The sequence below is a fragment of the Phyllobates terribilis genome, unplaced genomic scaffold (assembly GCF_046119375.1).
Source record: "Phyllobates terribilis strain yellow unplaced genomic scaffold, ASM4611937v1 Scaffold_5__5_contigs__length_657084704, whole genome shotgun sequence".
Taxonomy (NCBI): domain Eukaryota; kingdom Metazoa; phylum Chordata; class Amphibia; order Anura; family Dendrobatidae; genus Phyllobates; species Phyllobates terribilis.
Genome location: NW_027362765.1, coordinates 9603774 through 9618458, shown reverse-complemented (window position 1 = coordinate 9618458; position 14685 = coordinate 9603774). Strand labels below are relative to the sequence as shown.

The following is a 14685-nucleotide window of genomic DNA, read 5'->3' as shown; positions in this document are numbered from 1 at the left end:
CAATAAACTTTGGAAAAATTACTATTTGTCTCATTCTCAATACTTTTGGCCATGACTGTACATTCAAATGGATAGGAAAGAAAAATAAGTAGAGGGGTGTGTATTTTCGTTAAAATCAACTTAAGACCTCAAGCTCAATGACGACATGGGGGGCAGCTTCGACAATGTACAGCACATATGCCCAACTCTTGGTGATTATATTTGACCCACGACACCAGAATCACCACACCTATGTGAGGCCATTATTCTGCATGGAGGACTTTGTGGGGTCCATTATACTGTATGGAAAGCTATGTGGGGCCCATTACACTGTATGGAAAGTTATGTGGGGCCAATCATACTGTATGGAGGACTATGTAGGGCCCATTATTCTGTATGGAGGACTATATGGGGCCAATTATACTGTATACTGGTTGGTCCACGACTTTGTCCAAGTTTTTCATTTTGGCCCTCTGCATGTTTTGAGCTTTACATCCCTGATGTAAAATCAGTATGGGTAATGTACATGGAAATGGCAATAATGGAAAGCTGCTAATTGGACTTTGCTACAAGCCTCCTAATATAGCTGAACATGAAGAGGATGATATGCTGCAACAAATTAAAAAGGCAACAAAAACAAGTCATGGTCATAGTGTTGGCTCCCTTGAAATTGTTCCAGAAAATAAGTAATTCTCCCAGAAAACTATTGCAATTACATGTTTTGTTATACACGTTTATTTCCTTTGCATGTATTGGAACAACACAAGAAAACACAGAAAAAAAGGGCAAATTGAACATAATTTCACACAAAACCACATAAAATAGGTTGGACAAAATGATTGACACCTTGCCAAAATTGTGGGTAAACAACTTTGTTTCAAGCATGTGAAGCTTGTGCAAACGCAATTGTAGCAAGTAACAAGTGTGGGCAATATGAAAATCACAACTAAAACCAGATAAAAAAGGGAGAAGTTGATTCAATCTTTGCATTGTGTGCATATGTGTGGCACACTAAGCATGGAGAAAACAGAAAAAGGAGAACTGTCTGAGGACTTGAGAACCAAAATTGTTGAAAAATATCAATAATTTCAAAGTTATAAGTCCATCTTTAGAGATCCGGATGTTCCTCTGTCCAAGGTGCACAACATAATCAATAAATTTACAACACATACAGTCAAATATGGTGGCGCTTCAAAGATGTTTTTGGGTTGTTTTGCTGCCTTTGGTCAGGTACCTTGATCATGTGCAAGGCATCATGAAATCTGAAGATTAGCAAAGGATTTTGGGGCACAATGTAATGCCTAGTGACAGAAAGCTAGGTTTGCATGCTAGGTCATGGGTCTTCCAGCATGACAATGACCCCAAACATACTTCAAGAAGCACCCAGAAAATGGATGGAAACAAAGTGTTGGACAGTTCTGACTAGCAATGAATCCAGATCTAAATCCCATTGAACACCCGTGGAGAGATCTTAAAATTGCTGTTTGGAGAAAAACATTAAAATTTGAAAGTCCTCAGTGGTTGATACCATCTTTTCAGCTAGCCATTAGTCAGTAAGCTTTCGAGACTACTCCGATCTCTTCAGTAGACATAGTATAATGCAAAATCTGAAGAGTCACATATTTATACACAACAGGGCACAGGAATAATGCAAAAGATACTGTAAGACAAGTGATATGAAGCAGAACTATCAGTATGGGAGAGGGAGAAGCAGTTGTGGCCGTAAAAATGTTTGGCCACAAGTAGATCTATTCTATTTTTTTTTTCTTTTATTGTATGGCGATGAGAATTCATCCTTGTTTTAAGTTTTTGCCCTGTCTCCCCTACATACAGACCCCCAGTTGGACATTTGGAACATATAATTAAGTTCATTGTGATGCAGCTGAAAGTAACTGGTATCTTGTGGTCCTGATGTGAGTTGGGAATCTTTATCTTGTCCGTGGTCATTATAAATGGACGGGTTTTACATATACAGTTGGTGAGGATAAATTTTATAAGTTTCACCACAAAGGTGAAACTATCCTCCCGGTCAGTTTGCTTTCCCCCCCAGTACCTTTTTATTGTAACAATGTTAGGTGTCGGGGAGATTATACTTGTTCCTTTTATTGTTGGTTCTCCTTAGCTTGCCTTCTTTGCCCTATATGAATGTGTTTTTGTTTCTCACTCAAGAGTTTTCGTATTTTACTTCATACTTTCCTTTCCCCTTGTTGAGAGTGTTTTGCAGCCTCCCCTCTGGTTCCTCTGGGGGTATGAGAAACTCCTCAATGGCTTATTAGTTAGGTGTGTGGTGGTGTTTTTAGTTGTGCAGCTAGGGCCTTTCTAGTCTCTACAGAGACTAGTTGGGTGTAGTTGCGACATTCTCCCCTGTGTGGGTTCTCTGGTGCTTATCAAGATCCGATTTCTGGTTAAAACATTTCCCACATTCTGAACATGAAAAAGGCTTCTCCCCTGTGTGAGTTCTGTGGTGAATAATAAGATTCCATTTATTTTTAAAATATTTCCCACATTCTGAACAGGAAAAATGCTTCTTCCCTATGTGAGTTTTGTGATGTTTGGTAAGAGTTGATTTCTCTGTAAAACATTTCCCACATTCTGAACAGTAAAATGGCTTTTCTCCTGTGTGAGTTCTCTGATGGTTGATAAGAGTTGATTTCTCTGTAAAATATTTTCCACATTCTGAACATGAAAAAAGATTCTCCCCTGTGTGAGTTCTCTGATGTTTATTAAGATATGATTTGTGTCCAAAACATTTTCCACAATCTGAACATGAAAAAGGCTTCTCTCCTGTGTGAGTTCTCTGATGTTTGATAAGATTTGATTTCGTTGCAAAAGATTTCCCACATTCTGAACAGGAAAATGGCTTCTCTCCCGTGTGAGTTCTCTGATGTACAATAAGATTTGATTTCTCTGTAAAACATTTCCCACATTCTGAGCAGGAAAAAGGCTTCTCTCCTGTGTGAGTTCTCTGATGTGTGATAAGAGTTGATTTCTCTGTAAAACGTTTCAAACATTCTGAACAGGAAAATGGCTTCTCTCCTGTGTGAGTTCTCTGGTGCCTAACAAGATCTGATTTCTGATTAAAACATCTCCCACACTTTGAACAAGAAAATCTATTCTCTGCTGTGTGAATTTTTTGAGGTTTAAGAAAAGACTTTTTGAGAGGAAAACTATTTCTATATTCTGAACGTGAAAATGGCTTATTTGCTTTAGGAGCAGTTCGTTTTTTAATGCTTATTTTGTGACTTTGATTTTCCTTAGTAGTCAGTAATGAATCAGAAGACAGGACCTGTTTCATAGGATCAGATGACAGATCTTTGCTGTGAAGGGATGATGGTATATCTGGAGTAATGGCATTCACTTCAATTGTATCCTGTGGGATCTCAAAATCATCTGATTTGAAAATTGAAGATATCAGCTGTCCCTCTAATCTCCTGGTACAGACATCTGCCAAGAATAAAACCAATTATTATTTTTAATAAAAAATCCTTGAATTTTATATTTTTTAACATTTCTACTTAAATTGTCCGTAAAAAGGCAAGTTATATATAAAAAAAAATCACTTATTCACCAGAACAATGACTGTCTAATAGAAAACCTCATAGGATGGATCACTAGAGCGTGGTGTTCAACTGTTTTTTCATTCTGCCTCCCAAATATGGAATAAAAAGCCACCAAATTATGTTATGTAGGCGAAAATAATACCAATAAAAACTTCTACTTATTTGACAAAAAACAAGTCCCCACTCAGATCCATCATCTGTCAATGGAAAACCAGAGGCTTCCACATTATTAGTGGCTCAAAGGCTTTTGAAAAGTAACATGGCTTCCATAAACCAATCCAGCAATATCCGCTCTTCCAAAGTCAGATCTCCCCCTCACTTATGAGCTTTGCAGTAGTTTATGTGCCTAAATCACATTTATCATCCATGTATTCGGCATTACTATAATGAGAAGAACCCACTTAATTTACGGTGTGTGTCTCCTGGAGCACAATCTCGGCACTATGTGTTGGGTAATAAAATGGCAAATTTGCAATTTTCACTCTCCAACATCCACTGCGTGCTAATTTCTGGAGAGTGACTGTGGAGTCAAAATACTCACTACTCCTATAGATTATTTCACTGAGGGTTATCATTTCCAAAATGGAGTCACTTTATGGGGATTTCTACTGCTCTGGTTTTCTGCCAGTTTGTTATATTAGGGTTTCTGCAAAAGGTGTATCCCATCTCCTCTGGGACATCTACTTCTCCTGCTTCGACTTGTGTGACGTCTGCTTTTGTCACCAGGCACTGTCTTATTCATTCTGCAGGCGGCGCTGGTGATGGAGGAGACGTCAGAACCAGAAGCTCTGGGCGGCGAAGACTCTGTCCAGCCACTAAGATTAGGGTGCCTGGGACCTGTAGTACCCTCCAGTCTGGCAGTATGGGTGTATGTGCTGTCCAGCTGGAGTAATCTGCTCCCTGCTTCAGCCATTTGGAGAGCATCAAACCTTATTAAAGCTGGAAGCATATTGCCGGAAGCTGCCAGATACAGCCTTGTTCTCCTCTGGTTCAGTCCTCTGTGCTCAGCTCTCGGATTGTGTATTTGTTTCCTGTTGTGACCCCGGCCCATTTACTGACTACTCTTGTGTCTTCTGATTTTGTATTTTCTCTGCCCTCCTGGCTCTGACCCGGCTACCTGACTATTCTTCTTCCCATCTCACTCCACAGAACAGCAGGTAACTCCATGGACCAAGCCTAGGGGTCTCTGTGTAATCCAGATCCATGTAGAGGGGGTTAAAGGGTGATGAGCAAAGTAATTTGTGTTTGACGTAAATTTATGAAGTAATTTATGTCCTCCCTCTGTCTAAAACTGAATCTGTCAAAAACTGAACTACTCGTATTTCCTCCCTCCACTAACCTACCTGTGCCCGATATTGCCATTTCCGTTTATGGCTCAACCATTACTCCCCAGCAACAAGCCCGCTGTCTTGGGGTCATTTTTGTTTCAGATCTTTCCTTCACTCCTCACATCAAATCACTCGCTCGTTCATGTCATCTACACCTCAAAAACATCTCAAGAATCAGGACTTTTCTCACCTTTGCCTCGGCAAAAACTCTTACTGTAGCTCTTATTCATTCTAGTCTGGACTACTGTAATTCTCTACTTATCGGGCTCCCTCTTACTAAACTCTCCCCTCTCCAATCCGTCCTTAACGCAGCAGCCAGGATCATATTCCTCGCCAACCGCTACACCGATGCCTCTTCCCTATGCCAATCATTGCATTGGTTACCCATCCAATATAGAGTTCAATTTAAAATTACCACGCTTACCCACAAAGCGCTCCATGCTTCAGTACCCCCCTACATCTCCTCCCTTGTCTCAGTCTACCACCCTACACGTGGCCTCCGTTCTGCCAGTGACTTAAAACTAAAATCCTCCATAATCCGAACTTCCCACTCCCGTCTCCAAGATTTCTCGCGTGCTGCGCCAATTCTTTGGCATGCACTACCCAGGACAGTTCAATTAATTCCCAATACCCACAGTTTCAAGCAGACCCTAAAAACCTATTTCTTTAGACTGGCATATCGCCTCCACACACTATCTGTCCATCCCAGTTGTCCATCCCAATTTTCCCCCATATTAAAATCTTCTTCAAGTTCAGGTTCATACCAACCATGCACATAATAGCCTCGGTCAGGACTGCACACATACTGGCAGGCGACCAGTCCATGTATTATTATTTATCCTATTTAGTATATTAAGGCTGCATTATACAATATATGTACATTCTACCTTTTGTGTCTCCCCCATTTCCTCATAGACTGTAAGCTGGCGAGCAGGGCCCTCACTCCTTTCGATATGAGATATGCTTATTCTGTATTGTCTGTATAAGTCCCCCCAAAAATTTGTAAAGTGCTGCGGAATATGTTCGCGCTATAAAAATAAAAAAAAATATTATTATTATTATTAATTTGTGAAATCTGTAAACGGGTTAGATAAGGCAAGCCTGTTCGTGGTGGCCATCTTTTGAGCTTCCAGGTGACCATGAACAGCGCCCCAAATACATTGTGTCTGCAAACTATTCCAGCAAGATCTGCATTAGAATAGCTAAATGGCGCTTCTTCCCTTCTTAACCTGCCATGTGCCAGACAGTAGTGTACAACTGCATATAGGGTATTGTCGGATTCAAGAGAAGTTGGAAAATAATTTGTAAGGTCCATTTGTTTCTTATTATCCTTTGTGAACAATTCCAAAGTTATCACCACATAAAGTGATTTGAAAAATGGGGCCTGTTTAGAAACACAAAACTGACTGTGGGAAGTGGTTAAATCAGAGGATTACAAAGTTAAAAACTGTGATTATAGACAATAAAACATCTACTGAAATGATCAAACTCAACAGTCTCTGACGCGCCCCCTGGGCCATGTTGTTAGGGATACCCGGAGCCGGATCAGATGGGGGTTGTAGTCTCCGAGTGGCTGTGACCCGGTCCGTGCCCAGGGTGTCAAACTCAGTGTGCGGCAGTCCTTGCAGATGTTCTTAGTGTCGACTACGCCACCCGTTGATTTGCGGTCAAAAGGCCGCCGCTGCAGGATGGTCCGCTGAGGCTGGTGGTGTGTGTGCAGCTGTGGTAGTATAACCCCCAACGGGAGGGGTATAGCCTCAGGGGGTCAGACGTGGAGGATGGTGGTTATGAAGGTGCAGCAAGGAGACTCAGAGGCATGAAATGCAGTTTCAGGGTTTTTACTCACTGGTGTTGCTCGGGTCACTCTGTACAGCAGTGACCACCCAAGCCGTGCTGCGTCCACCAGGTGCGGGACTCGTTCAACTCCCGGGCAATTCTGGAGCGTGGTCCTGAGCTCCTTTCTGACTCTCCCCTCCTCTGGCCGTTCCCACCAGGGATCCACTTATGTCCGGCTCCCTCGGGTCTCTTGTTGGTCAAGCCTCCTCTGGGCTCCCTGACCCTATGCTCGGTGTGCCTTTCTAGTGGATTTGGTGAGGGTCGTGGCAGATCCTGCCCACAACCTCCGGTTCCTGGCTAAGGTTTGCTTTGGCCTCCGCCAGCTTGGGATCCGGTACCCTTTTGCCGACCCTTCACCCTTTTGTCCTTATTCTGGGATCTTGGGGTCCCCTCTCGTCCTGCGCCTCTGGGTCCCTCTTCTTTCTCCTTTCCTGGAGTTACTGCTGACTCACAGACTGACTGACTGACTGACTGACCCTGTCCTAAGATGGTGCCCACCTTATATACTCCCTCTATGTGTGAGCTCAGGTGACCAGCACCCAATGAGCTCCTACATTTACCCAGACTACTCCCCCTATCTGCCCCTACACTACTGGGATGTTCCACCCCCCTCCCACTCCAGCCAGGGACAGACGCTGTCGTACCTGCACATATACTGGTGGGAGTACCGTCGTTCTGTCCCCCGGAAATGGGATGTATGTAGTGCATGCAGCCTACTAGCTCAGTTCCACACTCCATCCTTACCCGGGAGTGGAATACCACACCTCTGGCTTGAGGTGTAATACCCCTGTAGCAGCCGAATCCTCAGGGTGCTACATTCCCCCCTGGTAAATCACAGCACGTCCTCGGGCTGTAAAAGAATAAAATATCCAAAAACATACAAAATTTTTTTCAAAGCATCATAAACATATAAAACATTATATATACTATCAGCATAAAACTTTTTCATATAAAACATTCTTGTTCCTCCGGCCACGGAGCAACTTGTGACCGGGTAAAGTGCAACAGTCTCTTCAAGAAAAACAGTTTCCTATAAAACCGGTAGGGGGCACTTTAAGAAGCGCAACTATATACAAGGGGAATATGGCCGCTCTCAGTCCTCGGCCAGTGGGGAAAAGGAATGGCTGTTCACAGTCCTCAGCCTGTGGGGAGATGGGACACACTGTAACAGTTCACTGGTCCCAACGGGGACTACACTTTTGTAGCAACAGTCTCTGTACCCACACGGGTAATTATTTACATGTTCTATTTACAGTTCATCAGTGGCGGTGTGCTCTTGGCTGAGGGTAATCTTTAGACCCGTCCGGGTCCTCTTGATCCTCCTCACCCCGTAGCTCCTTCTCAGTAAGTCTATGCACGTGCAGGGCATACGGGCCCTTGGCGCACTGATGCCGGGTGAAGGTGACCTCATCACCCAGGTATAGGTCACGACCTCTGTGTCCCTCCGGCAGATGACTTTCAACGTCTCTGCGGGTGACAAAGACGTCGCCGGGGGTCTTGTGGTCCCGGATGAAACCCCACCCGTGCTCCAACTGGAATTTTATTACAGTCCCGGTGGCACGGGGACCGTGGGCTGCACGGGGGTTCCTCCTGGTCCGGCTCTTCTGCTCTGCGCTCTGTATCTGCAGCCGCTGCTCACGGACCCGCCTCTCTCTCCGTTCCCGGTCGAAGACCTCTAACTGCTGCCGGCAGCACTCCGCACGCTCAGCTGCGGCCGCCCGAGTTTCTTGGGTGAACCCCATGAGATCTCCTCCAGTGGGGTCCCACTCAAACTGTGTCTCCTCCAACGAGAGTGGGGTCCTCTTGACGGGCTTCGGAGCCGGAATCAGGGGCTCGCACAGGGGCCTTTCCTTTTGGAGCTCAAGTTGGTAATACTCCGGTGGCCATATAAAGGGCTGCCCATCCGGGCATGTGTGCTGGGCAAATAGATCTTCACCCAGGTGTGGCGCTGTGGACGTTGAGGGCGCTGTTTTGGTGGTGGCGCCCGGGTTCACCAGGCCTTGCGACCAGGCCTGGGGCGCCCTGAATGTAAAGGGCACCGTGAAGACGGCGGCGCCCGGGGTTACTTGGCCCAGTGACCAGGCCGGTGGCTCAGTGGAGGTAGAGGGCGCTGTTGGTACTGCGGCGCCCGGGGGCACTCGGCCTTGCGACCAGGCCGGTGGCGTTCCCTGCTTGGCCGCGCTCTGGATCGAGGCGCGTGACGTCACAGGGGGCGTGGTCGCGGCTCCGGCCGCTTGAGGCCTAGCTTGGAGCGATGACGCAGCGGCTACGGGAACGGTGAGTGGGGCTTCGGGCTCTGCGACGGGGAGCTGGGGCAGGTTTACGGCTTCTGGGCACGGGATATTGTCGTCCCCATTACCTGCCTTCATCTCTTCGGCTCCCTCCGCGGCGTCGTCTCCGGCCGTCGTCCCTCCTTCGCCGTCCTCAGAGGTGGACTTGCTCCTCGCTGCGGGTGACATGCTTCGCTGGCAGGCTCCAGCCTGCAGGGCCATCTCTCGGGTCCACTCCGCCAGCGTTTCCTGCTGCACCCGGGCCATCCTTCGTGCGAGGCCCTCCAGCGCGGTCTGTGCACGCTCCCGGTCTCGGGGGAGCTGTGCCAGGATCTCCAGCAGGCCTTCTGGAGTGGCGGCCTGCAACAGGCTCCTGACCACAGGGTCGGTGCTGCCTGACTCTCCCTCCATCTCCGGGTGTGTTCTCTCTGGACTCCTCTCCAGACTCCTCATCTCCGGGTGCGCTCTCTCCAGACTCCTCCAGGCGGCACCCATCTTCGCTCTTTTGTTCCGTCTCCGCCCACATTGGGGGTGGTCCTGGGGCAACTTTGTGATTGCCAGTTCCAGGGGCAGTTCCTTCACGCTGATGGACATATCAATCATCACAGTCTCTGCTGGTGGGGGCGGTTTCCACTTTTGGCGCCATTTCCGATCCTGGCCCACGATGGGAGGTGGCCTCTTGCCATCCTCTGGCACGCCCATAATGGCGTCCGCTCTGCCAAGGCGGGAAATCTTCTGAAATGGCGGGAATCTTCTCCCAGTGGCGGGAAACTCTGTGGATGGCGGGAAAAGACTGCAGATGACGGGCAAATGGCGGGAACTGATCCGAGATGGCGTCCGATGGCGGGGACCCTCTGGAATTGGCGGGAGACTTCTTTTTGAGGTAAATGTGAACTTTTCTTCAGGCACGCAGTACCCGATGGTTGCGGGCACGTGATCCTGCCGACTATGCCAAAGTTGACGCGCCCCCTGGGCCATGTTGTTAGGGATACCCGGAGCCGGATCAGATGGGGGTTGTAGTCTCCGAGTGGCTGTGACCCGGTCCGTGCCCAGGGTGTCAACCTCAGTGTGCGGCAGTCCTTGCAGATGTTCTTAGTGTCGACTACGCCACCCGTTGATTTGCGGTCAAAAGGCCGCCGCTGCAGGATGGTCCGCTGAGGCTGGTGGTGTGTGTGCAGCTGTGGTAGTATAACCCCCAACGGGAGGGGTATAGCCTCAGGGGGTCAGACGTGGAGGATGGTGGTTATGAAGGTGCAGCAAGGAGACTCAGAGGCATGAAATGCAGTTTCAGGGTTTTTACTCACTGGTGTTGCTCGGGTCACTCTGTACAGCAGTGACCACCCAAGCCGTGCTGCGTCCACCAGGTGCGGGACTCGGTCAACTCCCGGGCAATTCTGGAGCGTGGTCCTGAGCTCCTTTCTGACTCTCCCCTCCTCTGGCCGTTCCCACCAGGGATCCACTTATGTCCGGCTCCCTCGGGTCTCTTGTTGGTCAAGCCTCCTCTGGGCTCCCTGACCCTATGCTCGGTGTGCCTTTCTAGTGGATTTGGTGAGGGTCGTGGCAGATCCTGCCCACAACCTCCGGTTCCTGGCTAAGGTTTGCTTTGGCCTCTGCCAGCTTGGGATCCGGTACCCTTTTGCCGACCCTTCACCCTTTTGTCCTTATTCTGGGATCTTGGGGTCCCCTCTCGTCCTGCGCCTCTGGGTCCCTCTTCCTTCTCCTCTCCTGGAGTTACTGCTGACTCACAGACTGACTGACTGACTGACTGACCCTGTCCTAAGATGGTGCCCACCTTATATACTCCCTCTATGTGTGAGCTCAGGTGACCAGCACCCAATGAGCTCCTACATTTACCCAGACTACTCCCCCTATCTGCCCCTACACTACTGGGATGTTCCACCCCCCTCCCACTCCAGCCAGGGACAGACGCTGTCGTACCTGCACATATACTGGTGGGAGTACCGTCGTTCTGTCCCCTGGAAATGGGATGTATGTAGTGCATGCAGCCTACTAGCTCAGTTCCACACTCCATCCTTACCCGGGAGTGGAATACCACACCTCTGGCTTGAGGTGTAATACCCCTGTAGCAGCCGAATCCTCAGGGTGCTACATCTCCATCAGAGAAAAATGAGTAACTAGTGGTGAAACCTCTCTGGGGTAATTAGAGTATGGGGCTCGAGGGCTCTTGGCAATCTAAACTATCGTAAGGGACAATATTTTCTGTCAGATGAGAAGAAATATTAGACATTTAAAGTGAAATTTTTTATAATACTGGAGAGCTGAGGTGTCTTAAATTTAGATCTCGGGCATTTGGAAGAGGTAATGGAGACCTTTTTGAAAGACTACCAGGGAGTTACAGAGTCACATAAGTGAGGCAGGCTGATCCAACCAAAATGAAACTATCATACAGAATGAACTTGTGAAAAAAGAAAGAATATAAAAACATGTAACATCCCCAACAACAACGTATGTATGAAGGGAGAAATCCAACACTAAACCGGAGTCACACTCATTTATGGTGGACCATTGGAGCTACTATGAGTTCTGACCAGGAGAGTAGAGAAAGTATTAGTGCCCCCATTTCAGGAGAGATTGTGCAGTAATCTGAATTCCTTAGTATTGAAAACATAATAGAATTTATTACGTGGAGTGAATCCATGAAACCAGGGCTCGAGCCATGCCAACACATCTCCTGCAGGTGTAAATAAATGTATATTACAGCCATCAGCCACTCACAGCTTAGAGATATATCATGGCACAGGTGTAATGTTTTCTGTATAGTTTATCACAATCCTGTTTGAAGTTAGTTGGTTTTAAAAGAAATTGAAAAGTCAGGATAAAGGGAAACTCTGTTGCTATTGTACAGAAATTCACACTTGGCCTCACTGCACATTTAATGTTGTTGATCAAAAAAGTGAAGTTTGGCCTGAAAGACTGAACCTGGTCTTGCAGGGACCTTATGAGCAAAATCAGCGGCACAGAAGGGAGAGACGGTAGATTCATCCAATAAGATATCAGGGATCTAGGAAGCCAACAGCATCATTACCCTCCAGTTTCTGTTAGAGGACCATCATAGTACTTTTCTTCAAGTGATTTTCTAATTTGTCAGCACATTCTACGTACGCTGTCATTTAGCTTTGTAGTTTACAGACCTGGGCAGGTAACGGCAAGGCATCATCTAATCCCAGGGGGTAGGTGGATCTTCCAGGTTGTAAGTGCTATAGAAAAAGGCTTTCACAATTTTCGCAAGTAATTTGAACATTTTCAGATGGAGGAGAATGTTGTGGTCTAGTGGCAAAATGGTGATCACATGATTGTGATACGGCCGGACTACATCACCGATAAAGCAGCCACAGACAGGGACTGAGAAGAATTTGTGACGACTTCTCTGTATTTAGTGGTTACTACTCACCTGGGTAGTCATATGTAGGAATCTCCTCTTTACACCACTCATCACCCCTCGCATATGTCTCTGTAGTATTAATATGGGTCAGATCTTCACACTGAAACAAATATTGTAAAAGTCACAAACAGATGAGAAGTCACATCTATGATCAGCTCTAATCCTGCCATCTCCACCGTCCTCATTACACAAGTATAAAACATATAATACTGGTGGATAAAACAAGACTGAACACAAGACCTTCACAGCCGTCTACACATCATAGGGGAGATCTCATGACACCTTCTCTCCATCTACCTGATGATCTTGAGGAACATTGGGATCTTCTTGTTTACAGTCCTGTGGAAGAAGAGGACGGGGACATCTCTCTGGTGTTGTCCTCTTACTGGATAGATCTGGAGGAAACACATACAGGGACTGAATTCATTCTTTACATAATTATAGGCCGTGTGTATTTAGTCCTGTTTATTACCTGGTGATGTGAGGGGCTGGGGAACCTCCATCATGACGTCCTTGTACAGATCTTTGTGTCCTTCTAAATATTCCCACTCCTCCATGGAAAAATAGACAGCGACATCCTGACACCTTATAGGAACCTGACACATACAATGATACCGTCATCTCCCCGATCCCTTCATAGTGTTACTGTATAATGTCCCAGCATTCCCAGCAGTGTCACCTCTCCAGTCAGCAGCTCAATCATCTTGTAGGTGAGTTCTAGGATCTTCTGGTCATTGATGTCCTCATGTATCAGGGGGTGAGGTGGAGGCCCCGTGATTAATCTCTGGTTATGGAGAGACACATTAATAAATCTCACTCCAGACATTTCCAGAGTCCTCACCTCTCCAGTTCAGTCCATCTGTTATTCCCATAGATAAGAATGATGTAATGTGACGTCATCAGAATCTCTCACCTCTCCAGTAATCCGGAAGAGGATCTCTAGGGTGAGGTGTAATATCTTCTCCGCCACCTTGTCTCTGCCCATATCCATCTTTGATAGGTAAATCAGGAAAATTCTCTTATATAGAATATTTCCACTGAGAGGATCCGACACTGTAGAGAGAAGATGATGAGCAGATGTAACATCATAAAAATTCTGTGTAATAATACAACTATTGGAGATAATGAGGGGAAACATATAAGGAGATTTATTATTTTACAGAATTTCGTTTTTTTTTCCTTTACATCTAGTAATAAAACCTTTAGATTTTAGGCCACAGACAACAAGCAGGTTCTTCCTCGTCTCGGCAGCTGAATACGTTTCTCATAGACTCACCTTCCATAGCGCTAATTCTCGTCTAATTTTCTGACACTGGAATTGACATTGAGAATAACCTCGGCACTCAATGGTTCTTATAGAAAACATTTTTTTTAATGCAGTCCAAAAACAAAAGTAAATGTTTCGGTTGACCTAAGGACATTGCTGCATTGACGACAATGGAGACATGGGAATGTGCCCATTTTGGGATTCTGCAAGAACCGTTGTTTAGGACCTTGGTGCGCTGCACCCAAATCGGCACATACCAGAGAGTCTCTAATATTGGTTGCGCTCTTAAAACACGGAAGGAAGGGTTGTTGGAATGCAGGGATCGTGGGATAGCCAGTTTGTAAGATGTTCCTGTGTTTCCTAATGGCTTTATGCAAGATGTAGGTGAAGGGGTGGAACATGTGAACGAAGGGGATTCTGTCCTTAGTGTTTGGACGATCAGTTCTGGAATACAACGCCTGGGGATGCAAGAAGCTAGGTGGATAGCCTCGTTCAGTGAATTTGGTCATCATTTCTAGTAACCTTTGATTGCGGATAGTTTCACTGGACACTATCTGTTTGATCCTCTGAAATTGTGATGTAGGTATAGATTCCTTCATCGACCTTGGATGATTGCTAGAAAAGTGTAATAGGCCATAGCTATCGGTGGGCTTGGAAAAGAGGTCAGTTGTTAGGTGGCCCTGTGTATCCTTGATCCTTGGAAACTAACACTGCTTGAATCATATGTCATGGTGAAGCTCAAATCTGGCCATGCGGAGTTCAGTGTGGAGAAAAACCTCTAAAGATTCTAAGGGACCCCCCCATATGCAAAAGATGTCGTCTATGAAACGTTTCCAGAGAATGGAATGTTCTTGAAAAAGTGGATTAGAGTAGACCACCTGACTCTCGAAAGCTGACAAGAAGCAATTTGCATATGGGGGGGCCACATTGGTGCCCATCACCGAAAAGACTTAATAGGGAGTATGACCTACTGGCCTTTATATAAGTTTTTTTTATGTTTGGAGTTTGGTTCTCATTGAACAATTGGTATAAAGAAACTTGT

The 14685-nt window shown here is 46.2% G+C and overlaps 1 protein-coding gene across 1 annotated transcript; it reads right to left on the bottom strand.

Moving 5' to 3' along the window:
* Positions 1-908: 908 nt before the first annotated feature.
* On the bottom strand, positions 909-14242 carry LOC141270825 (uncharacterized). Its single transcript, XM_073680928.1, has 3 exons — positions 13901-14242; positions 12386-12476; positions 909-3423 (listed from the first exon to the last, which is right to left on the bottom strand). Exons 1-3 carry the CDS (start codon positions 14240-14242, stop codon positions 2315-2317), a joined length of 1542 nt encoding a protein of 513 aa, XP_073537029.1. The 3' UTR covers positions 909-2314.
* Positions 14243-14685: the final 443 nt, after the last annotated feature.